General features: G+C 42.7%; 3 protein-coding genes across 3 annotated transcripts; all 3 read left to right on the forward strand.

The window, feature by feature from the left end:
• Positions 1-214: 214 nt before the first annotated feature.
• LOC129333797 (mas-related G-protein coupled receptor member H-like) lies at positions 215-4,733 on the forward strand. Its single transcript, XM_054985682.1, has 2 exons — positions 215-257; positions 2,940-4,733. The coding sequence occupies exon 2, from the start codon at positions 3,015-3,017 to the stop codon at positions 4,020-4,022; it is 1,008 nt and encodes a 335-aa protein (XP_054841657.1). The 5' UTR covers positions 215-257; positions 2,940-3,014; the 3' UTR covers positions 4,023-4,733.
• An 8,699-nt stretch (positions 4,734-13,432) lies between these two features.
• LOC129334004 (mas-related G-protein coupled receptor member H-like) lies at positions 13,433-14,434 on the forward strand. Its single transcript, XM_054985927.1, has one exon. It carries the CDS (start codon positions 13,433-13,435, stop codon positions 14,432-14,434), a length of 1,002 nt encoding a protein of 333 aa, XP_054841902.1.
• An 8,894-nt stretch (positions 14,435-23,328) lies between these two features.
• On the forward strand, positions 23,329-24,285 carry LOC129334005 (mas-related G-protein coupled receptor member H-like). The gene has a single exon (XM_054985928.1). It carries the CDS (start codon positions 23,329-23,331, stop codon positions 24,283-24,285), a length of 957 nt encoding a protein of 318 aa, XP_054841903.1.
• Positions 24,286-25,027: the final 742 nt, after the last annotated feature.

Consider the following 25,027-nt stretch of genomic DNA (forward strand, 5'->3'; position numbering starts at 1 on the left):
CACTTTTAATGAAATTCTATGCAGAGTTACTCCAGTCTGCCTACTATTGCACTGTTTGTCTCTGTTCAGAGTAAATATTCTGCTTGTGCTGGTCAAACAATCCCTGATCGATGCAAAACTGTCTCTCTGAGTCCTGTGTTATTTTGAAGAGCTTGTTTCGCTTTGGGACTAACGCCTGTATATTTTGAGAGCTTGCTGTTTGGACCTAAGAAAGCAAGAAAGCAAGCCAGGAATCAAGCCCCAAAGTCTACACTAAGGTATGTTCTAACAACTGGACTTTAGTCATATGTCAGCCCATACCTTGTTATCTAACATTTCTCCTGCTCGTCTTCCTCCTCCTCCTTCTTCTATAGTCCTACATATACATTCAATAGATAAATGAAATGATATGATATATAATATAGCAGCCAATGATTTATTTGTGTGTGAAAATCTGATATAGTTACTTTCCACAGGCTCAGAATTTGGCCAAAAATTTTCAAAGAAATTGACTTACACTTTAGGTAATTTTTTTTGTTACTATTTCAAAGGTAGCAATACTTTGACAGTGTGCTGTTATTTGGGGAGAGCTTTTGTGTTCTCATCTGACAGATAATAATACAAAGTTTGAGCTAAACTTTGACAGCATAAAAATTAGGATGCTGTGATTCAAAGAAAAGAAGGGTTTGGGAATTTTATTAATCCTTGGAAACTATACAAGCTATCATACTCATTATCTTAAACATATCAGAAATGATTTGTCAGAATTAGTTTTACAACTTGGGAAAAATTGTTCAATTCTACAGTGTAACAGTTTCTAAAAGCAAGCTTTACTATGAGCAGAACCACAAGTGACAAAAGGCACAGATTGGACACTTGTCTGCTTCCCTCAAGTTTTGATGGGAAATGTAGGCACCCTGGTCTCGCAGCTTCGCTCTCCGTCTGCTGTCCAATGGATTTTTCAACTGTCACTTGTCCAACATTCCGCCAAGCTGCCTACATTTCCCATCAAAACTTGAGGGAAGCTGACAAGTGTCCAATCTGTGCCTTTTGTCACTTGTGGTTCTGCTCAAAATCTCCTGGAAGCTTAGTAGAGTAGTTATTAAGACCTAACAGGAAGACATTATTAAGGAACAGAGAGGCAGTGAGGGGGGGTTCCCCCCTGCCAGCTGATAGTTTAAAGGGCCCTGCCACTTGCAAGGCAGGAAAGGGCCCTTTAAACTGTCAAATGCCCCTTTCCCTGCGGCTGCTAAGCAGCCAGAAAGGGGCATTTAAACCCCATGGACCATGAACTGGTTCATAAACTTGTTCCAGTTCGTGAAAACCCACAGACCACAAACCTCATGGTTCAGTTTTTTGCGGTTTGTACCCATCTCTATAAATAATTAGTCCATCATGGTTTGCATTTTCCTGGTCAGAAACTGTTGAAGAAGAGCTTCTTACTCGTGCCCAGAGTATTTAGGATCTTCCTTAGGGGGTCTGCCTCACTGCAGGCCATTTGGATTTTCCTGCCCCCAAAGGAAGAGTTGCCTTTCTGGGCATGTGGTTCCTAGCAGTCCCTGTACCTTTTGGGTGTGAACTGACAGCTGCATGTGAGATAGTAAGCCATTGTCCTGCTTCTCCCAGACACCTTGGCCTAACCAAGAGCTTGAATACTTTCCTCTTGGAGCTTAGACTGTAGTATTGTCTGTATTATGGGGGTCTGTGTCTGTTTGTTAGCTATGATTCTGCAGCTGGGCTCCTGTATATGGACACAATATAGTCAGACTAATTGAAATACTGGGGAAGGGGGGTTCTTGTGTTACCCATACAGGCAGTTTCCTAATTAGTTGGGGGAATTAACTTAAAGGACACAACTGAGAGGGGTAATTGGGATTCTCCACCAATTTTTACAAGGATTATTCCCTTAAGAGAACTCTCAAATAAATCAGGCAGATATTCAGCTGAAAAGGGTTTTTTTTATTTAAAGAGAAATGAAAGGACAAACATACAATCACACATGCGGAACACATACAAGGCTAACTAAGTGAAAATCAGAGAGAAGAGGGAAGAGAACAGTTTCGGGGAAGGCTATAGTGACTAGTATCGAAGATAGAGGTCTGTAGAGGCAGCAATGGAATGACTAGTGTTTCACAAGGAGAGGAAGAAAAGGTCCAAATGGATTTGGGGGTTGTGTGTATGGATCACAAAATACACATGCACACACTGGTAGCTAGGAAGTCCAGATACAGGGCAAAATGCTCCCTGGGGAAAGCTGATGTATCTCCCCTCCCAAATGACTTTAATTGGTTTTCCAGAGGAGGATAATGAGCTGGGAGAGGCTTAATGAGTCCACCTGAGCTGGACAATAGGTGTAAATAGTGTTTGATGACCCTTTGAGTACTGGGTGGGAAAAGCTATCAGGTTTGCTGAATACCGTTAGGTGGTGCTTAATCAAGGTAAGTGGGTAAGTGGGTAAGGGGAAGTGAGGCAGGGCGGGGATGAGATTAGCCAAGAGCTTCCTGGAGCCTCATTGTCCTAAGTTATTAATCTCTCCAGGGTGTGGAGGGGGTGTATATTCAGCCAGTCACTCTGACTCGCCTTTTAAAATATTTTTCCAGGGTCTTGCGCTGCTGGTGTCCATTTTGTTTTATTTCAGGCCTGGCACTGCCTTGCATTTATGCCATATGAGAAAGGGGGTTTATGATTTTGTATCTATAAACTGCTCCTCAGCGGAAGGAGAGGTCTGACTGCTAACACCTGGGGGAAGGGCACTGCTCTACAACCACTATCAAACTTTCAACTAGCTAGCTGTATAATTGTTTAAATTTGAGTGGAACGAGCAATGGCCTTTATTACAAAATAATCTCTCCAGTAACCTATTTTCAAATGGACTGAGGACAGTAATACGAGGCTTAAAACTTCTGCCATTCCTTTTCAAACAGGAATTGAATCACCCATTGTTTTCTTTTTCCTGACAGAAGCATAAAGACAAGAAGATGAGAAAAGAATCCACCAAATAGAACTCAACCATCACAACCAATATCAGCTTCACAATGCTTTCTACGATGGATGCTACCCTGGAATATTATAATAACCATAGTTATACTTACCCTTGGTTGCCAAATGATGGTATCGATCATGATAAGATTTCAGAAGATATTTCATCTCATAATATCTCTTATTACGGAAATTTTTACACTAACACACAAATAGCTGTTGATATCTTCACATCTGTTATCTGCTTTATTGGAATGGTGGGGAATGGAATTGTCGTCTGGCTTCTTGGCTTCTGCATTAAGAAGAATCATTTCACTATCTACATCCTGAACTTGGCCGTCGCTGATTTCGGGCTCCTCTTTTCACTTATATTTGTGATTGTTAGTGAGTGGCTTATAGTTCTTCATGATTTTACGACTGTTTTCTCCTTAGTGTCCTTATTCCCATTCCTATCAATGCACAGCGCAAGTCAATTTCTACTGACTGTTATCAGCATTGAAAGGTGTGTGGCTGCCTTCTTCCCACTTTGGCATCAGTGCCACCAGCAACCACATTTGTCCACCATTATATGTGTGCTAGTATGGGCCCTCTCCTTCCTGCTTTCTGCAACTACCTGTAGTATGATAGAAATTAATCCAAATGAAAGTATGGTTGACCTCTTTTACCAGTTTATTGTGAATGCTGTGCTTTGCCTTCCGCTTGTGATGATTTCCACTGTGGCCCTGTTTGTTAAAGTCTGTTTTAAAGTACAACACCATCAGAAGGGAAAGCTTTTGACCATCATTTTGCTCACTCTTCTCTTCTTCCTCCTCTTGGTTTTTCCACTGAATATCATATATATCCTCTATATTTATAATTATGTACCTTCATATGTTCCAGCGTTTGCAACGGTATTATCCTGTATCAATAGCAGTGTGAACCCTGTCATTTATTTCCTTGTGGGGAGACAATGGAAAACAAGACATAGGGAGACTATGAAGATGATCTTCCAGAGGGTTTTCAAGGAGGAAGAATGCTGCACTGAGGAGCTGGAAACCCAAGTGGAACTTGAAACCCAGACATGAGAACATTCTAAGAGCTGAAAGCTTCATCCTTTCTCGTATGCAGATCCCATAATTGTGCTTACAGACAAACTAGATGAGATGCCTGACACATGGTGGACACGTGTTGGTTTCCTTCAAGTTTCTATGGGAAGTGAAGTGAGAAAGAACTTCTGCCAGGGAGAAGAGGAAGAGAATCCCTCTTCTCCCTGGCAGAGGTTCTATGTTTAGGCGTCTCGTCTAGTCTGCTTGGATCTTTCTTGCAGCTGCTGGTGCATTTGGCTCCCTCTGGCTGCCGAGTGCATTTAGGGGAGCAAGAGGAGTGTGCTCCTTCTTCCCACTTCCAGTGCACTCGGCTCCCTTTCACTGCTGCCAGCTTGCTCAGCTCCCTCTGACTCAATACCTGTGTGCCTGACTCCCTCTCACCAGCACACTTGCCATCATGCTCTTCTTGCTCCCCTAAGTGCACTCAGCAGCCAGAGGGAGCTAAGCGCACCAGTGGCGGCAAGAGGGAGCTGAGAGCACTGGGGGCAGTCAGAGGGAGATGAGCGCACTGGCAGCATTTGGCATCTAGAGGGAGCTGAGCACCCCAGTGGCAGTGACAGGGAGATGAGTAGACTAGACAAGGTCCCTAAAGAAATAACCTCTGCCAGGGAGAAGAGGAATTCTCTCCCTCTTCTCCCTGGCAGAGTTTCTTTCTCACTACATTTCCCATAGAAACTTGCGGGAAACCGAAACGTGTCCTCCATGTGCCAAGTGTCTTGTCTAGTTTGACTGTGAGTTTTAAAACACATGAAGAAACCTGTAGAGTTATAACTTATAACAGATTCTGACCCTAAGTTTTTAAATGAATTCTTTATCTGTAGAGAGTCCCCGATGCCCTTTGAAATGGAATAATGCCCATGCAACTGAAAAGAATGGGCTTAAAACCACTGCAGTGCTTTTTTGTAATTCTTCTTCCCCAACATAAATACCTAGAACCCAGATTTGTTCCAAGGATTTTTCTCAGTTCAGTGGAGCTTTCTCCAAAGAATGTAAGTCTAGAATTGCACACTTACTTATTTTCTGAACGGTACTACAGGCTTCTTGTTTCTGTTGTAAAATATACAAGAAGTAACTAAATAATACTAATAAAATAAATAGGAATGTCTATTACTTGCACAAATATTGTATATCTTGAATTTCTTGCTTAATAGCCTGTTGGTGGCCTTATGTGAAATGCAAATAAATATTTCAGTAATATGTCCGGCTGTCTATTCTCTTTCCATGTTGTTTCTCAGAGAAATAGAAGGAAAAAATCTGATTGTACAACATCAATATCACTCAGTATCAACATACTCAAAACAGTACAATGAAAAGTGTCAACATAGAAATGATATGTCTTCATCGGAGAAGATGAGAACCAACCTCACCAGTGTAGCTCCCAGAATGGGTAATCGTAATGTTTTATTTTCTTAATTTGGTCTGCAGTGAGGGTAGAAATTAAGAAAGGTAGTCATATGCTATGGGAAGCTATAAGGAAATTACCCTTCTGAAATAAAGGAATTTCAAACCAACAGGAAGAACTTCTGCATACTTATGTTGTTACCTGAATTGGTTTCCGTGGGATCTTAGCACCAATAATTTACGGAGTACTTTCCCAAGGATATACACACACAAAGTGGGTGTTCTTAATTAAAGGGTAGCTTTTATTCAAGGGGTAAATGCATGCACACCAACACACAAGAGGCCTAAGAAAAACAGTGGTGAAGGTGTCCCAACAGCTAGGTGGGTTCACCCACCTCAGGGCACATTTTACCTATAAAGGTAGGACTCTGGCCTTTCCCAGGAACACTGTAAATACTTATGAATGTCATTTGATTAGCTCCTCAATCAAGGACAGGAGATCTCATCACGGAAGGAAGAAAAGGAATGTGTTAAGTGGGGATGACTCTGCAAGAACTTAGTTGTGCTGGATTCCTTAGGGGCTGGAGGGGCTACAAATCTACTCACCTCTAATTACTCCACATTCCTATGTGGCATTCCATTCATGCCTGGGTCTCCCAGGCAGGACTTGGCAACTGTTAGCTGGAGGTCCTCCGGCTGCAATACAAACTGCCATTTTAAATCCAGAGGCCTGGTGCCATTTAATATCACAGATGGCCATATTTAAAAGGCTATTAAAGATGGTGGAGGTCGGGTCGACTGCTTATAATGTGCTCTCATAACGCTATTTGATAGAGCGTCGCTATAGATATGGCCCAAAATATAGGGGAATAGTTACTAGACTTGCTCAAAAAGGATGATGAGCAAGGTTCCGATCCAAAAGCAGCTTTAACACCAACAAATTTCGTAAGAGCAAAGAGTAAGAGTAAAGAATATTAGATTAGTATGCAGCAAACCATTTTAGAGCATGGAAAGAAAAATTCAACTCCCAAGAACTCAATTCTGAAACTGTTCTCTCAAGTCTGCCATTGACTTGAAAACACCTTTGTATTGCTTAAAAATGTAAAGCACTACTTTTTCTCGAGACATAAAATCTTGAAAGCACTTTCCTCCAAATTTAAGGGCTGCTGAGAGCATGATGGGAGAGCGGCAGAATTTCACTTTTCTAATGGAGCAATTTCCTCCACACTTAAGGGCTATCCAGATCACCTTGAGATAGCTGCAGATTTACTTTTTTCTAATAGATGCCACTTTATGGTTATGTGGTCAGTGCATCTTGATGTAGAATCTGTGCTCCACCCTGTTGAAATAGATCAAGCACGCCTTGGTTGTTCTCTAGTTGGGGTTGGGTCATCAACACTGGATGGACACATTCTCTTTAATCTAGAAAGACGATCAAGACCAAGATCCTAAAATTCTGAAGGGGAACACCTGAAGTCTAATTTTATCCAGTTGTGGACAAAGGTTTGCATTGAAAGGAGGTAGGACTTGGCAGGTTTTCTTTGAGCTGGATTCTTCTTCATCTTTTTCTTCCTTCACCCTTTCCCTCTAAGTTAATATTTACTGTTTTATTCAAACTTGAATAAACTGCTTAATCTTCATTCTAACTAAAATGAAGCCTAGCCATTTCTAACTGCATTCGCTCCCTTCTTTCCATTGCTTCTTTCTGTTGTTTGTACCCCTGCCTCTCCCTTTCCATGATTTTTATTATGTTTCTCCACTTTTAAAACTTAATTTGGAAGTTTCTTGCAGTGGGAATGTTGCCCCACTCCATGCAATGTCTTTGTTTCCTCATTCCACCTGCCTACTGCCTCACTACACTCTCCCCCAGCAGTTCCATCTCCCCCCCACCCATCTCCCATCTTCAGACTTCCTCAGCCTCCCCTTCCAATAGCTCTGGCCTTCAACTTGCTGCATGGTAGTCCAACCCCCCATGTTGGCTCCCCTATTTCCCTTTCGTGTTCTCATTACCATTTGGGGGTCTCTAAGCAACCCAAAATGACATCCAAAATATTGTGGGATGTCCTGCAGGCAGGAATTGTATTTCTTTTTGCAATGTCAATGAGCGTACAGATTAGGGATGCACACAGGAAAAAAATTCTGCTTCATTTCTGAATCTGGGGTTTCTAAACAAATTGTAATGTTATTGGTTTTCTTTCTGGGTGGGGCATTGCTGGCTTGGATCGAATCCTTTTGTTGTTGTTATTATAATGAGTTTCTGTACCCCTCGTAATGAGGACTTCCAGGCTCTTTGGGGCAGCTGTTTCTGTACTGAATGGAACCAAAATTGCACAGAGCACAGTCCTTCCTCTAAACCATCGAACCTCCAGACTTTTCCTCCGTTACATTACACACACAACAAGAACAACAACGGACCCTGAAGAAGGTGAGTGTCAGTGGGTGCACACTGTGGGGAGAAACTGGGTGGGAAAGAGGTAGCTGGTGGTGTCAGCATTAAAACTAATCCTGCTCTACGTTCACTTTTTTTCTTTCTGTACAGTGCCAATAAATTATTGCCTTTGCCTTTCTTGCCTGTAAGTGCCATGTTTCCTTCTGTTTTACAGTTTTGTTCCCAAGATGAGGGCAAATACTTCCTTTTGACATGTAGGGCCAAACTACAAGTGACAAATGACACAGGTTAAACTTTTGTTGGCTTAACCCAAGTTTTGATGGGAAATGTAGGCAGCTTGGTGGAATGTTGGACAAGTGAAAGTTGAAAAGTCTATTGGACAGCAGTCGGAGAGCCAAGCTGCAAGACCAGGATGCCTACATTCCCCATCAAAACTTGGGGGGAGCTGACAAGTTTCCAACCTGTGTCATTCATCACTTGTAGCTTGGCCCTCAGCATTCTGCTGCAGAATGGGGTATTCTTGCATTAATCTCTGCCAATCTCTGTTGCTCAAGTGCGTGCAGTCAGGCAGCATGATTGTTTGAATCTTGCCCTCCTCTGCCTAAATAGGCGTGTGTTTTTCCATAAATTTTCTTTTTGCTGCAGACAGGTGGGATTGTATTTTTGTAAGGCTGGGGTAGGTAAATGGATCGCTTGACTAAGCTTGATGTGGAAAATTGGATTCTAAATAATGTTTCGGCAGCTGATAGATGGGGGGAAGCAAACCTAAACAGGTCTACTAAAGTGCAAGTCCCATTTTATTCAATACTGCTTACTCCCAGAGAAGTGTCTTTGGAATTGCAGCCTATGGTTGAAGTCAGCACAATAGGTGGGGAGGGGGCTCATCCTGCAAGGACCTAATTGACATGGAGACAATGCCATTGCCTGGCAGCAATGTGGGGGGGGGGGGAGATGCATTCATGCACATTTTGCACATTCCCCCTCCCCACCAACAAAGCACAAGGGCTCTTTCCCCTTAGGATCTCATTGGTGAATGAATGCCATTCCTGCTATGTGGGCCACAGTGCCTGCCTGCTGTTGTCGCCACTGCAAAATCAGAACTAAAATGAAACACACAAGCTTTTTGGTGGGTGTATGTTGTTATAATTCAGTTTCCCCGATTTGGTTCACTGTTCCAGAAGTTGCTTTAATTAAACAAAACAGTGATTTCTGGGTGTGTTTCCCCACCAACCCTTAATACAAACATCATTTGTTTGTCCTTTGGTCATTTTAACCCCCTTTTTAACATCTCAGATTTTTTGAGGGGGGGGTCCCCTGAGGTCTGCAAGAGAATCTCTCCTACCTATCCATAACCCATTGTTATTTTTATGTCTCTAATATGTTTTAACTTGTTCCAAGAATCCATTTTATGGATGGAATGATGGGATATAAATTATCTAAACATATGAAGGCAGTACTAGCATATGGGTTGCAGAGATCTTCCTTAGGGCATGGAGAACAGAATGCAGATCCCATTTGGTCCTTTTTCATGCTCAGTTTTTGGGCTACAGTAAGGTGTAAATGTGTCTAAATTGCCTATTTCTCTTGAGACCATTTTCTTTTCCATTTAGGAGATCGCCCAAGCAGGTGCAAAGAACAACAGGGCATTTCCCATTTCTAATAGCATAAAATTAAATGCATCCATCACTTACTGATTCATCAGCTACACTCTCCCAGAGTCTTTCTAACAAGATATCTGGCACACATTCTTCAAGTGTCAGGTGATGTAATGTTTCCTGGGAACTGTAGTTTCAAAAGAGTCAGTTGGGGTCACCATGGAGAGGAAGGTTGAAAATACAAGCAAAATTAGGTTAGAAGCATTTTTCTAGTGCTGTTTATAGGTGCATGCCTTTAGTCCCCCACCCCCATGCACTCTGAATAGAATCTGCTAGGTCTTAAAATACATGTTTTCAGAGTAGAACAAGATCAATGGGAGACAGGAACTTTGCATTTCCACCCAGAGTGTGGGGGAGAGGAGGGAAGGAGGCAAGCTTGCTTTTATTTAATCTTGTAAAAACACTTCCGTTGGTATTACTACTGTGAGCATGGTGGATAATTCCATTAGGATTAGGAGTAGGAGTAGGAGTAATAACAACATTTGATTTATATACTGCCCATCAGGACAACTTAATGCCCACTCAGAGTGGTTTACAAAGTACATTATTATTATCCCCACAACAATAATCACCCTATGAGGTGGGTGGGGCTGAGAGAGCTCCAGAGAGCTGTGACTGACCCAAGTTCACCCAGCTGGCTTCAAGTGGAGGAGTGGGGAATCAAACCCAGTTCTCAAAATTAGAGTCCCTGGCTCTCTTAACCACTACAAAAAACAGGTGGCAATGCCCACCTCCTTCATCTGGCTGGGGATTAGGACTGGAGGAGGTAGCAATGCCCACATTCTGCCTTCACCTAGCTGGGATCAGGTGTGGGGCAGGTGGAAATGTCCACCCTTGCCTTCACCAACCCATTATCGGGAAGGGAAGTGGATTTTTGTCAATTCAGCCCTCCCACTACAAACTTCTGATATCACCATCATGCTATTCCAGGGGTAGGATGTTCACCCTGCTGGGAACAGCAGCAGAGCAGGTGAAAATGCATGTCCCCCTTCACCCCGCCAGAATCAGGTGCAGAGCAGGTGGCAATGCCCACCCCCTTCACCTGGCCAGAATGAGGCTTGGAGCAGGAGGTAATGTCTGCTTCCCCTTCACCCAGCTGAGATCAGGAGCCGAGCAGGGGACAATGCCCACCCTCCTTCACTCAGCCTGGATAACGTGCAGAGCAGGTGGCAATGACCATCTACCTTCATCCCGCCGGAATGAGGTATGGAACAGGAGGCAATATCCACTCCCCCTTCACACAGCTGGGATCAGGAATAGAGCAGGTGACAATGACCACAACCCTTTCATGTGGCTGGGTTCAGGAGCAGAGCAGGTGGCAATGCCCACCCCCTTCATCCAGCTGGGATCAGGACTGGAGGAAGTGGCAATGCCCACCTCCCACCTTCACCTGGCTGGGATCAGGTGCGGAGCAGGTGGAAATACCCACCCCTGCCTTCACCTGCCATGATCAGAAGCAGAGTAGGTGGCAAGGCCCACCCCTGCTTTCACCTAGCCAGGATCAGGCATGAAGCAGGAGGAAATACCTGCTCCTCCTTCACCCGGCTGGGATCAGGCATGGAGAAAGTGGAGCAGGTAGCAATGCCTGCCTCCCCTTCACACAGTTAAAATCAGGAGTGGAGCAGGTGGCAAAGCTCACTTCCACCTCCACCCGGCCGGGATCAGGCATGGAGCAGGAGGAAATGCCTGGTCCTCTGGTAACCCAGCCAGGATCAGGCACAGAGCAGTTGGCAATGCCTGCCTCCCTTCACTTGGCTGGAGTCAGGCACGGAGCAAAGGTAATGCCTGATGCCCCTTCACCGACATGGGATTCGGTGCAGAGCACTTGGCAATGCCTAACCCTCCCCCCCCCTTTACTCAGCCTGGATCAGACATGGAGCAGGTGGCAACGCCCACCGCACCTTCAAGTGGCTGGGATCAGGTGTGGAGGTAGAAATGCCCACCACCCACCTTCACCTGCCCGGTTTGGGAGTGGAACAAGTCAGAATGTGGATGCAACATTTTACCATATGTGGTGGACTTGTGAGAAATCACAAACATACTGGATAAAAATACATGAAGAGATGCAAAAGACCCTCAAAATTAGATTTGAATTAAATCCGAAGAATATGCTCTTAAATATTTTACCAACTAATGTGAGAAAAGAACAAGGAGATCTCTTCCATTATATGGTGACAGCAGTGAGAGTACAATGTGCAGGAAAACGGAAAACTGATGTCTGTCCTGGTCTCCCAGACTGGAGAGATAAAATTCACGAATACGCCACAATAGCCAAATTGACTACCTTCTTACATAATAGACTGATAACTGAGTTCTGGGGGAAATGGAAGGATCTCTTCCAATCCTCTTTATAGATCATTTGGAAGAGATTTTTTTGTGTGCGGAACAAAAAATCCACTTCAAACGATTGTTAAAGTGCATTGAAAGTGCATTATCCAACGTGTGCAGAATCAGCCTTTGTTTACTTATGCAAAACTAATTGATGTGGAAGCTTAGAGGGCAGGAAGGAAGGAGGGGGAAGGAGAAATGTTATGTATCTAGGCTTAGGAAAGTCAAATATGCAACGTTTTGTTGATCAGATCAAAGAAGCTTAAATGTATTGCTTAACTCCCAAAACTATTATAACTGTACTGTTTATATACTTACTGTTTGTATAAGACTGTATAAGTTTCAGTTTGATGTCTAATCTAGAATCTGCATAACCTTTCTACTATGCACTTTCTTTACTATATTTTCTCTTCTCTTAAACAAAATTCTTTTTTAAAAAACGAGTGGAGCAAGTGGCAATAAGCACCCCCTGCCTTCACCCACCTGGGATCAGGAGCGAAGCAGGTAGCAATGCCCACCCACTGCCTTCACCCACCTGGGATAAGGATCATAGTAGTTGCCAGGGCTTTTTTTCAGCAGGAACACAGGGGAATGGAGTTCCGGAACCTCATGAAAATGGTCACATGGCTGGTGGCCCCGCCCCCGGATCTCCAGGCAGAGGGGAGTTTAGATTGCCCTCCATGCTGCAGCATGGAGGGCAATCTAAACACCCCTCTGTCTGGAGATCCAGGGGTGGAGCCACCAGCCATGTGACCATTTTCTCCAAGGGCAACCCACTGAGTTCCACCATCTCTTTTCCCAGAAAAAAAGCCCTGGTAGTTGCCAATGCCCTTCCCCCTTTCACCCAGCCAGGATTAGGCGCAGAGCAGGTGGTAATGCCTGTTCCCCTTCACCCAGCTCAAATTAGGAGTGGAGCAGGTAGTAATCCCCCCCCTCACCTTCATGGGCCGAAACCATGAGTGGAACATGCGGCAATGCCCACCCTCCCTTCACCCGACCGATATCAGGCATGGAGCAGGAGTTAATGCCCTCCCTCCCCTTCACCCTACCAGGATCAGGTGCATAGCATGTTTCGAAGCCCACCTGATGCCTTCACCCAGCAAGGATCAGGAGCAGAGGAGGGTGACAATGACCACCCCCCATCTTCACTCAGCTAAGCAGGAGGCAATGCTCAACACCCCCCTTCACCAGCCAGGATCAGTCATGGAGGAAGAGGAATTGCCAACTGCCTCCTCCTCTTGAATGATCAATGGCTTTTAGGTCAAACTGAGGTCAGCAAGACCAAGCTGAAATGTTTTTTCCATTCCTTTTCAAAATGAGAATTGATTCATCCTTTGTATTGTCGAAGGCTTTCATGGCCGGAGAACGATGGTTGTTGGGGGTTTTCCGGGCTGTATTGCCGTGGTCTTGGCATTGTAGTTCCTGACGTTTCGCCAGCAGCTGTGGCTGGCATCTTCAGAGGTGTAGCACCACCTTTTGGTGCTACACCTCTGAAGATGCCAGCCACAGCTGCTGGCGAAACGTCAGGAACTACAATGCCAAGACCACAGCAGTACAGCCCGGAAAACCCACAACAACCATCGATTCATCCTTTGTTTCCATTCTCCTTTGCTTTCTCCTGACAGAAAGGTGAAGACAAGTAGTCAAGGCAAGAATTCACACAGTTGAAATCGAGCATGGCGACCAATATCAGTTTCGTAACACTTTCCACGATGAATGCTGCCCCAGAATATTATAATGGCCTTAATTATACTTACACTTTATTCTCAAATGACAGTATCAATTATGATAATGCTTCAGAAGATATTTCATCTCTTAATAACTCTGATCATGGAAATGAACATAATTTGATAGCAGGTATTGTTCTTTCCATATTGGTCATCTGTGTTTTTGGTGCTGTGGGGAATGGAATTCTCATCTGCCTTCTTGGCTTCAACGTGAAGAGGAGTAATTTCACTATCTACATCCTGAACTTGGCCATCGCTGATTTTGGGCTCCTTATATCAGGTATATTTGTATTTTTTACCCTGTGGTACAAAACTCTCTACCTTTTTGAAATTTTTTTCTTAGTGTTCTACTTCTTGTTTCTATTAATGTACAGTGCTGGTCAATTTCTACTGACTGCTATCAGCATTGACCGGTGTGTGGCTATCTTCTTCCCACTTTGGCACCAATGCCGCCGGCCACCACGTTTGTCCACCATTGTATGTGCAGTCATATGGGTACTCTCTTTCCTGCTTACTGCAATGACCTACACTTTCCTAATTATTAATCCAACTCAAAAGAAAATACAACAACGTTACCAGTTTTTTGTGAAAGCTGTGCTTTGCTTCCCACTCATAACTATTGCCACTGTGGCCCTCTTAATCAAAGTCTGTTTAAAACCACAACAACATCGGAGGGGAAAGCTTCTGACCATCATCTTGCTCACTCTTCTCTTTTTCATCTTATTTGCTTTTCCACTGAATATCATATACATTGTCAGTTTTTATAATGATATACCTTTGTATTTAGAAGGCGGTGCATATGTATTATCCTGTATAAACAGCAGTGTGAACCCAGTCATTTATTTCCTCATTGGGAGACAATGGAAATCGAGACACAAGGAGACCATGAAAATGATCCTCCAGAGGGTTTTCAAGGAAGAAGACTGCTGTACTGAAGAAACCCAATTATGATGCCATTCAAAGAGCCAAAAGCTACTTCCTTGTCATGGCCAGCTTACATTTCTCAGGGCCAAACTACAAGTGACAAATGACCCAGGTTGGACACTTGTCACCTTCCCTCAAGTTTTGAGGGGAAATGTAGGCAGCTTGGCGGAATGTTGGACAAGTGACAGTTGAAAAGTCCATTAGACAGCAGTTAGAGAGCCAAGCTGCAAGACCAGGATGCCTACATTTCCCATCAAAACTTGAGGGAAGCTGACAAGTCCCCAACCTGTGTCATTCATCACTTGTAGCTTGGCCCTCAGTTTTAAAACACATAAAGCCTGTAGGGTTACAACAGATTCTGACCCAAAGTTTTTTTTTACTGAACTCTCTGTCTCTAGACAGCCCTGTCAGAGCCAGATTGATGTAGTGGTTAAGAATGGCAGGACTCTAATCTGGAGAGCCGGGTCTGATTCCTCCTCACTCCTCTGCTTGAAGCCAGCTGGGTGACCTTGGGTCAGTCACAGCTCTCTCAGACCCACCCCCCTCACAGGGTGACTGTCCTGAGGAGAATAACAACACACTTTGTAAACTGCACTGAAGGGTGGCATATAAGTGGAATGTTGTTATTGTTATTGTTATCCTTTGAAATGGAAACATGCCACCGGAACTGAAAAAAATGCACTTAAAATTACAGCAGCTCTTTTTTAAAAAAAAATACTTTTTCCCCCTACCATAAAAACCTGAAACACCGATCTATTCCTCCCACTAAGAGCCAAACTACAAGTGATGAATGACACTTGAATGGCAAGTGAACAGACTCACGTGTATTCCTCCCTGTTCACTTGCCATTCACTTGTGCTCCACTTGATCACTATGTGGTCAAGTGGAGTGCAAGTGAACAGGGAGGAATACATGTGAGTCTGTTCACTTGCCATTCAAGTGTCATTCGTCACTTGTAGCTTGGCTCTAAGTCAAAACAAGCAAGTGTCCTGTGGTCCCTAAGAAACAATGTTCCATGAGGCATTTTGTGAGATGAAATTGTTTTAAAAATGGAGAAAAGCAGAGCTGTGACAGATGAACTGAAGCCAATCACCTTGTGACCATAAATGTGTTATTCTTCAAGGTGCTTCGGGGTATGGGAATGTATGAACATACCGTTACTTGTCCTTTGTAGCTCAGGTAACATGTAAGAGCGGCCCTAAAGGAATCATTATAACACTCTCTTCTTCCGCAACTCTGCACTACCAGGAATGCAACATCACAACCAAGTCATACACTCCTGGGTGAAGCCATTCCCCACCACCCTTAGAAACATCACACTTCAGTCCCTTTTTTCCCTTGGGAACCCTTTGTAGGATATTTTTCTGAGGGCCAAGCTACAAGTGACAAATGACACTTGAACGGCAGGTGTATTTCTCCCTGTTCACTTGCCCTCCAATCAATCCACTTGCCATTCAAGTGTCATTCATCACTTGTAGCTTGGCCCTCAATCTACAACCAAGCAGGTGTGTATCAGTGGAGGGTTACAGTGCCAGGGTTACTGGCATCTACTTGGCAAGTTATATGCATGTTGTTTGAGCATGCTTGTACTCTTTTGTGTTTAAGCTGTAAGCTCTCACTGAGTTCAATGAAGCTTCCTCCTGAGAAAGTATGACTAGAGCCACAAACTTACTTTTTTTCCCCGTGAAAATTCAGAAGTTGAAGATATAATTCAAGGATGGATGTATTGATGGAGATACTCATACTTAGGAGAAACTTGTAATCACTCTTTTTACATAGACTTTGTTAAGGTTGCATGTAACAAAAATAAACTAACAATTGTTATATACTTGGAGAAATGTTTGAAATATAAATAACCTTGTATGGTATTTGAAGTCATAAGATAATTAGTTAGCCAAGAATGTGAGCCCATTTCAAGAAAGACAGTTTGTTACTGTTAGAAGATCATTTAAAAACTCTATGAATATGCAAATTCAAAAAGAGTCCAGTAGCACCCTGTAAATATGAGAAGTTGAACTGATCGGGAGTTTCTTCCTAGAAGCAGTTCCTTGCCTGTGACCTGCTTATTTTGGGTAAGATCCTTTCTTGGACTCATGTAATTGGCCTGCTTTAATGATCTATGTAGTTATAATGGATGGTATGATTTCCTGTTCAATGAGCTGATATTAAGAATGCTGAATAATCATGTTTCGTTAATAAAGGCTTAGAATGGAAGCAGAGATTCTGTAATGGTATTATTTTGTGTACTATATTGGGTAATGAACCTAAAACATTATTTGTGGTGTACTTCTTGCCACAAGGTAAATGATTTGATATAGGAAAGCTAACTAGACTCTGGTCATGGCAGCTGAATCAGGCCCTGACTAAACACATCCAGAACATGATATATTGCTGCCCTTCAACAGGTTCCCAAAGAGGTTTCACTGCCACCAAAAGATTTGGCCTTAGATCTGCTCTAGTTACTGGTATTACAGGAAGGCTTTTTTGGTAGATGTTAATGTGGCAGAATGGTCAGCATGTGGGGATGGTTGTGAGGTAAAAAAGGGATCCTGTATTCCAGATGAAAACTAATTTTGCTTAACCCAAAGTAGAATTTATTAAGTCAAGTTTTATTAGTCAGTTTGGTGCGGTGGTTAAGAGCAGCAGGACTCTAAACTGGAGAACCGGGTGTGATTCCCCACTCCTCCACTTGAAGCCTGCTGGGTGACTTTGGGTCAGTCAGCTCTCTCAGAGCTCTCTCAGCCCTTCCCACCTCACAGGGGGATTGTTTAATGTTTGGCATTCCAGGTGAAAATAAGTGTTTTGCTTAACCAAAAATAGAATCTATTTAGTCAAGTTTTATTATTCCAATCCAAGATCAGAATTTAAGTCATCATATACAGTAATATATAACAAATACATTGATTATATATCTAAATATATCTAGGAAATTAAACAATATACTCAAATGGATAATATTGTTAAAATAGTGTTAAAATTTCTTAAAAGATGTTGTGATATTCTGTGTGATTAGACTAGCAAGGGTGCAAAGAATCTTGAACACAATACAGAATAATAGATTTATGCTACAACATAAAATATAAGATATGTAACGCGACACAGCTAAATGTCATAATATTACTCCTCTCCCTCTCCTTAATTTCTTATACCAACGTTTTACACTCAACATTCTATATTCAATCATGTGCATCACATTTTACATTCAACATTTTTAAGGTGTTAGTTTTATAATTGATCTATATCTATGTTAACTATTCTTGACGTTTTTTTAAATTTCAAGCTACATTTTCAAAGAAATCTCTCCATTTTTCCTGGAATTCCTGAGTTGGTCTGTTGGGCATATAAGAAATTAATTTAGCCATAGAGGCATATTCATTCAATTTATTCGTCCATTCAATCACATCTGGACAATATTCTGCCTTCCATTTTGCTGCTCTCATGAACAGCTTGTTCTCGAACAGCAGATTGGGCTGTCCATGGCTTTTTTTTTGTTCGTATTGCTGTTACCATGTACTTAAAAAATTCACCATGTGCTTTGGTAATATTACTCAGTAAGATATTTAATGGCATATTTTTTGGATTCAACTCAAAGAGAAACTTTAATATCTTTTACATTCCTTCATGCATTTTTATCCAATATCTTCTCATCCTCTTACACGTCTACCACATGCGGACACGAATTTTACTCTGGTTTTCAGCCAGCTGATGAAGGGAATTTTGACTTGAAAGCTCATCCCCTGGAAATCTTGTTGGTCTTTAAGGTGCTACTGGACCTGAATCTTGTTCTTCTATTGCAAACAACCTTTGCTGGATGATCTGTGCTAATTTATCAACAGGTTATCAACAGGTCCTTTTTATTTTCCTGGATTTTCCAATAGTGGCTATGTTGGATAATACACTCTTGAATAGAGATGGGCATGAACAGCAATACGAACTAAAAAAAGCCACGAACAGCCCAATCTGCTGTTTGCGAACAAGCTGTTTGTGAGGCCCCATTCTAAATGAACAGGTGGTCATTGCAAGCATTGTTCGTTGCTGTCCATTGCTGTTAGTCAAGCCAGACAATCTGGCACCTGCAATCAATTCCCTTGGCAACCAGAGGCAGAGACTGCCTGAACTCTGTCTGAACTCCTGCTGTTGCCCTGGAAACCCCAATCTAAGCCCAATTTGGCTTGATAGGCAGGTCTTCCTTTCAAGTATGGAGCTCCAAATTTGTTACAAGGAAGCAAAGAGCAGGGGGGAGGGGGTTCCCAGCTCTGGTTTTGCAGACAGTGAGGGAGAGGCAGTTGCTGTTGGCATTTTGAGAGAGAGACAGGGAAAGTGCATTGGAACTTGAATGTTCTTTGTGTGTGGTGGGATAGGGATCTACCTCTTCAAGTTCCAGGGCTGCTGCCAGGCTCTGGGCTAAGGCTATTATTTCTTACTGGTACCTTTCCTGTTGCCTGCTCAGGTAAGGTTTCTGGGAGTGGTACAGTAGGTATCTACCCCTTCAGGTTCCAGGGCTGCTGCTAGACTCTGGGGCCAAGCTATTATTTATTATGGGTACACTTCCTGCTGCCTGCTCAGGTATGGTTTCTGGGAGTGGTGTGGTAGGGATCTTGATGGCTGGACCCCCACGAACAACGAACAACAAACATGTTCGTGAACAGGTCATGTTCGTCAATGTTCGCTGTTCATTGTCCGTAGATGGCAACGAACAACAAACACCATGTTTATTTTTTTTCTGTTCATGCCCATGTCTACTCTTGAGATACTATAGTAATTCTTTGCAACCAGAGTTTCCTGTTTCACTGATTGATTGCCCGTGCCACCAGTCATGGCAGTCTTCTGGGCTGTCTACTTGATATGAGCTTAGGTGGCATTTGCCTATGCTTACAATTGTCTCCGATCTTCCTTGGGAGCCTTTTACAGGGTGAAATGGTGACATAGTAATTGAGTAGAAATAAATAGGAAAGCTAATGCCAATAATGAGAACTGTGAGATAGGCCGGAAACAATTATTACAGTAGAGGTTGTTAAGAACTTCTGTCCAGAAATTTAATCTGGTTTCAACTAACTACTTTAGATGCCCTGGTGGATAATCTCCTGTGTGCTACCAATGAACTTCGACATCAAACACCGAGGCAATCTGGAGTTCATCTCACATGTAATTAAGGGAGTCAAATAAAGCTCACCTGGTGATCATATCCACGTCAAAGTTCACAGTGTGCCTATGTGGAACCACAAGGAAACAAATCTTTTCTTCTTAGCTTGTAAAATAGTAGGTCCAGTAGCACCTTTAAGACAAACCAACTTTATTGTAGCATAAGCTTTTGAGAGCCACAGCATGCATCTGATGAAGAGAACTGTGATTCTCAAAAGCTTATGCTACAGTAAAATTGGTTAGTCTTAAAGGTGCTACTGGACTCTTTTCTATTTTGCTACTACAGACTAACACGGCTAACTCCTCTGGAGTAAGAGTAAAGAATAGATTAGTATGCAGAGTAAAGATATTAGATTAGTATGTAGCAAACCATCCATTTTAGAGCATGGAAAATAAAATTCAACTCCTAAGAACTCAGTTCTGAAGCTACTCAATTCTCAAGCCAGCCATTGACTTGAAAACACCTTTGCATTACTCAAAAATGTAAAGTGCTACTTTTTCTCGAGACATAATATCTTAAAAGCACTTTCCTCTCAATTTAAGGGCTACTGAGAGCATGTTGGGAGAGGGGCAGAACTTCCCATTTCTAATAGAGCAATTTCCTCCACATTTACGGGCTATCCAGATCACCTTGGGAATAGCTGCAGATTTTCTCATTTCTAATGGATGCCACTTTATGGTTGTGTAGTCAGTGCATCTTGATGTAGAATCTGTGATGCATACCGTTTAAATAGGTCAAGCACTTCTTGATTATTCTCTAGTTGGGATTGGGTCATCAACACTGGATGGACACATTCTCTTTAATCTAGAAAAACAATCAAGAAGATCAAGATTCTGAAAGGAGAACACCTGAAATCCCATTTTATCCAGTTGTGAACCAAGGTTTGCTTCGAAAGGAGGTAGGGCTTGGCAGCTTTTCTTTGAGCTGGATTCTGCTTCTCCATCGTTTTCTTCCTTCACCCTTTCTCTCTAAGTTAATATTTCCTGTTTTACAGTAAACTTGAGTAAACTGCTTTAGTCCTCATTCTAACCAATTAAACCTAGCCATTTTAAAATGCATTCGCTCCCTTCTTCCATTGCTTCTTTCAGTTGTTTGCACTCCTGCCTCTCACTTTCCATGCCTTTTGTTATGTTTCTCCACTTTTAAAACTTTATTTGGAAAGTGGGAATGTTGCCCCACAAAACACAATGGTTGTTTCTTCTTTCCTCCTGCCTCTGCTACTGCCGTCTCCCCCAACAGTTCCATCTCCCCCATGTTCCATCTTCAGACTTCCTCAGCCTCCCCTTCCAATAGATCTGGCCCTCTACTTGTGCATGGCAGTACCATCCTCATGTTGGCTTTCCTATTTTCATTTCAGCTCCTCACTACTATTTTGGGGTTTCTAAACAACTCAAAATGGCATCCAAAATATTGTAGGATGTACTGCAGGCAGGAACTGTATTTCTTCTTGCAATGTCAATAAGCATGCAGATTATGGATGTGTGCTGGAAAAAAGATCTCCTTCAGTTTTGAATCCAGGGTTTCTGAACTATCTATGTACAATTGTTGGCTTTTTTATGGGTGGGGCATTGCCAGCATGGATCTAATCCTTTTTTCTTGTTATGAATTTCTGCTCAGAACACTGTCCTCCCTCTAAACCATTGATCCTCTATGTTTTTCCTCAGTTACACCACACACACACACACACACACACACACACACACACCAATGGACCCTAATGGAGGTGAGTGTCAGTGGGTGCACACTGTGATGGGAAACTGGATGGGAAAGGAGTAGTGAGGTGGCAGTATTAAAACTAATCCTGCTTTATGTCCACTTCCCCCTCCCCTTTTCTGTAGTGCCAATAAATTCTGCTCTTGCTTGTTAGTGCCAGGTTTCCTTTAGATTTGCAGGCTGTTCTAGGGATGGGCACGAACAACAATATGAACTTTTAAAAAAGCCAAGAATAGCCCAATCTGCTGTTCAGGAACAAGCTGTTCATGAGGCCCCATTCTAAACAAACTCTAAACAAACAGGTGGTCGCTGCAAGCCTTTTGTTGCTGTTCATCAAGCCAGACAGTCTGGCACCTACAATCAATTCCTTTGGCAACTAGAGGCAGGGACTGCCTGAACTCTATCTGAACTCCCGCTGTTGCCCTGGAAACCCCAATCTAAGCCCAATTTAGCTTGATAGGCAGGTCTTCCTTTCAAGTGTGGAGCTCCAAATTTGTTACAAGGAAGCAAAGAGCAGGGGGGGGGGCGCTCCCAGCTCTGGTTTTGCAGGCAGTGAGGGAGAGACAGTTGCTGTTGGCATTTTGAGAGAGAGAGAGGAAGAGTCCATTGGAGCTTGAATTTTTTTTGTGTGTGATGGGATAGAGATCTACCTTCCAGGGCTGCTGTCAGGCTCTGGGCCAAGCTATTATTTATTACTGGTACCTTTCCTGCTGCCTGCTCAGGTAGGGTTTCTGGAAGTAGTGTGGTAGGGATCTTGATGGCTGGAGGAGAGCCTGCTGGCCCCAACAAACATGTTCATGACAGGCTCATGTTCACCAATGTTCATTGTTTGTGGATGGCAACAAACAACAAACACCATGTTCGGGTTTTTTTTTCTGTTCGTGCCCATGTCTAGTCTGTTCCCAAGATGAGGGCAAATCCTTCCTTTTGACACTCAGCATTCTGCGCAAAATGAGTGTGTTCTTGCATTAATCTTTGCCAATCTCCATTACTCAAGTGCATGCAAACAGACAGCAATATTTTCTGAATCTTGCCCTTCCCTGCCTAAATAGGCACCTGTTTTTCCATACATTTTCCTTCTGCTGAAGACAAGTGGGATTTTTCTTTTATTTTACTTTTCTTGTAAGGGCAGGGTATGGAAATGGATTGCAGGTGGCTTGATTAAGCTTGATGTGGAAAATTTGATTCTAAATAATGTTTGTTGATAGGGGGAGGGCGTGAAGGGTTACATCACTGCTTAGTTCTCGTGGCCCTTCTTACTTGCCCAGGGTAATGCCGGTTGCCACCTTGGGGTCAGGTAGCAATTCTCCACATGCCAGTTTGATCCTGATGGTGTTTTGCCATCTTCTGGGCATGGAGCAGGGGTCACTGGCGGTGTGGGGGGGGGAGGTAGTTGTGAGTTTCCTGCATTGTACAGGCGGTTGGACTAGATGACCATGAAGATCCCTTCTAAACTTACACTTCTATGATGCTAAGAACATAGAGAATGAAGCGTAACAATTACATTTTAGAGCATCGTGATAGATCAGGGTTTATAAGATCTGCCTTGGGAAGTCCACAGCATCTGGGGGCAATTTGGATTCCAAATTGCCTCCAAAAGAATAGATTCCTTTCCAGGGATATGGCTGCTAGAAATATTTGTCCCATTTCCATCTGACCTCTTAGCCGGGAATGAGGTTGTAAGCTCATTTGTCTAATCAATAGCTTGAGCGCTCTGTGCTTGGAGCTTGATGGCTCCTTACTTCATACGCCTCCTATCTGCCAGCTGTGAGTCTGCAGTTGCATGATAGAGTGTAGTCACACCTATTGAAGTCTTGGGGGGAGTTCTGGAGTGGAGGGCACTTCTCAACAACCACAATAAAATCTTCAACTATCTTTGCTTTATAATAGTTTAAATTTGACCTTTGTGTTAAATTAAGGTCAGCAATACCAAGCTGAAAGGGTTTGCCATTCCTTTTCAAAATGAGAATTGAATCATTCATTGTTTCCTTTCTCCTCACAGAAGCATAAAGACAATAAGTGGAGGCAAGAATTCACAAAGCAAAAATCAAATATTGGAACCAACATGGATGCTCCCCAGGAATATTATAATAACCTTAATAATACTTACACTTCATTTCCAAATGACAGTATCAAGCGCAATAATATTTCAGAAGATATTTCATCTCATAATGCTTCTGGTTATTTGAATTTGAAAGAATATATTTTTATTTCCGTGTTTGTCATCTGTATTGTTGGAGCCGTGGGGAATGGAATGGTCATCTGGCTACTTGGCTTCCGCATTAAGAGAAATCCTTTCATCACCTATATCTTAAACTTGGCCGTCGCTGATTTTGGACTTCTTGTGTCAACGATATTTATGATTGTTAGTGTGTGGATTAGATTTCAATACCCTTCTCACATTATTTTGCATGTATTCTCCCTCTTGTTCCTATCAATGTATAGTGCTGGTCAATTTCTTCTGACAGCTATCAGCATTGACCGGTGTGTGGCTGTCTTCTTCCCACTTTGGCACCAATGCCGCCGGCCACCACGTTTGTCCACCATTGTATGTGCACTAATATGGGTCATCTCCCTCCTACTTATTGTAACTGTCTTCATTATCGAAAAAAGTTATCTGCACAAAAGTGGTATTTTAATATTTTGCCAATTTATTGTGAATGCTGCGCTTTGCCTCCCCCTCATGACTTCTGCCACTCTTGCCCTGTTCATTAAAGTCTGCTTTAAAGCACGACAGCAGCGGAGGGGGAAGCTTTTGACAATCATCTTAATCACTCTTTTCTTCTTCATCCTCTTGGTTTTTCCATTGAATGTAATATACGTTCTCAATATTTATCATGATTTACCTCCATATTTTCTAGAATGTGCATGTTCATTATCCTGTATAAACAGCAGTGTGAACCCAGTCATTTATTTCCTCATTGGGAGACAATGGAAATCTAGGCACAAGGAGACCATGAAAATGGTCCTCCAGAGAGTTTTCAAGGAGGAAGAACGCTGTACTGAAGAAATCCAATTATGAAGCCATTCTAAGAGCCAAAAGCTACTTATTTGTCATGTTTTAAAACACATAAAGTCTGTAGGGTTATGACAAATTCTGACCCATAGTCTTAAAATTAATTATCTGTCTCTAGACAGCCCTGATATCCTTTGGAAAGGAAAAACACCACTGGAAGGGGGGGGAGTGCTTAAAACTACCACAGCTCTTTTTTTTAAAAAATGTTTTCCCCCTATCATAAAAAACTTTATGATTTATTCCTCTCACTAAGAGCGGGACCACAAGTGACGCCTGACACAGGTTGGACACTAGTCAGCTTCCCTCAAGTTTTGATGGGAAATGTAGGCATTCTGGTCTTGCAGCTTGGCTCTCTGACTGCTGTCCAATGGACTTTTCAACTGTCACTTGTCCAACATTCTGCCAAGCTGCCTACATTTCCCATCAAAACTTGAGGGAAGCTGGCAAGTGTCCAACCTGTGTCAGGCATCACTTGTGGTCCTGCTCTATGTCAAAACAAGTGAGAGTCCTATGGTCCCTAAGAAACAAAATGTTCCATGAGGCATTTTGTGAGATGAAAATTGTTTTTAAAATGGAGAAAAGCAGAGATGTGATAGATGAACCTCACTGCTGAAGTTAATGATCTTCTATTTGCAGCCCAGCATAGAAGAGGGGAGGAGGACATGGTGACAAAAAACAAAACATCAATAAATACAATATGTTGCAGCCCAGATGCAGAGAGTGTCTAAGAATGAAAAGAATGTCTAGT

Source organism: Eublepharis macularius, chromosome 7, assembly GCF_028583425.1.
Source record: "Eublepharis macularius isolate TG4126 chromosome 7, MPM_Emac_v1.0, whole genome shotgun sequence".
Lineage (NCBI taxonomy): Eukaryota > Metazoa > Chordata > Lepidosauria > Squamata > Eublepharidae > Eublepharis > Eublepharis macularius.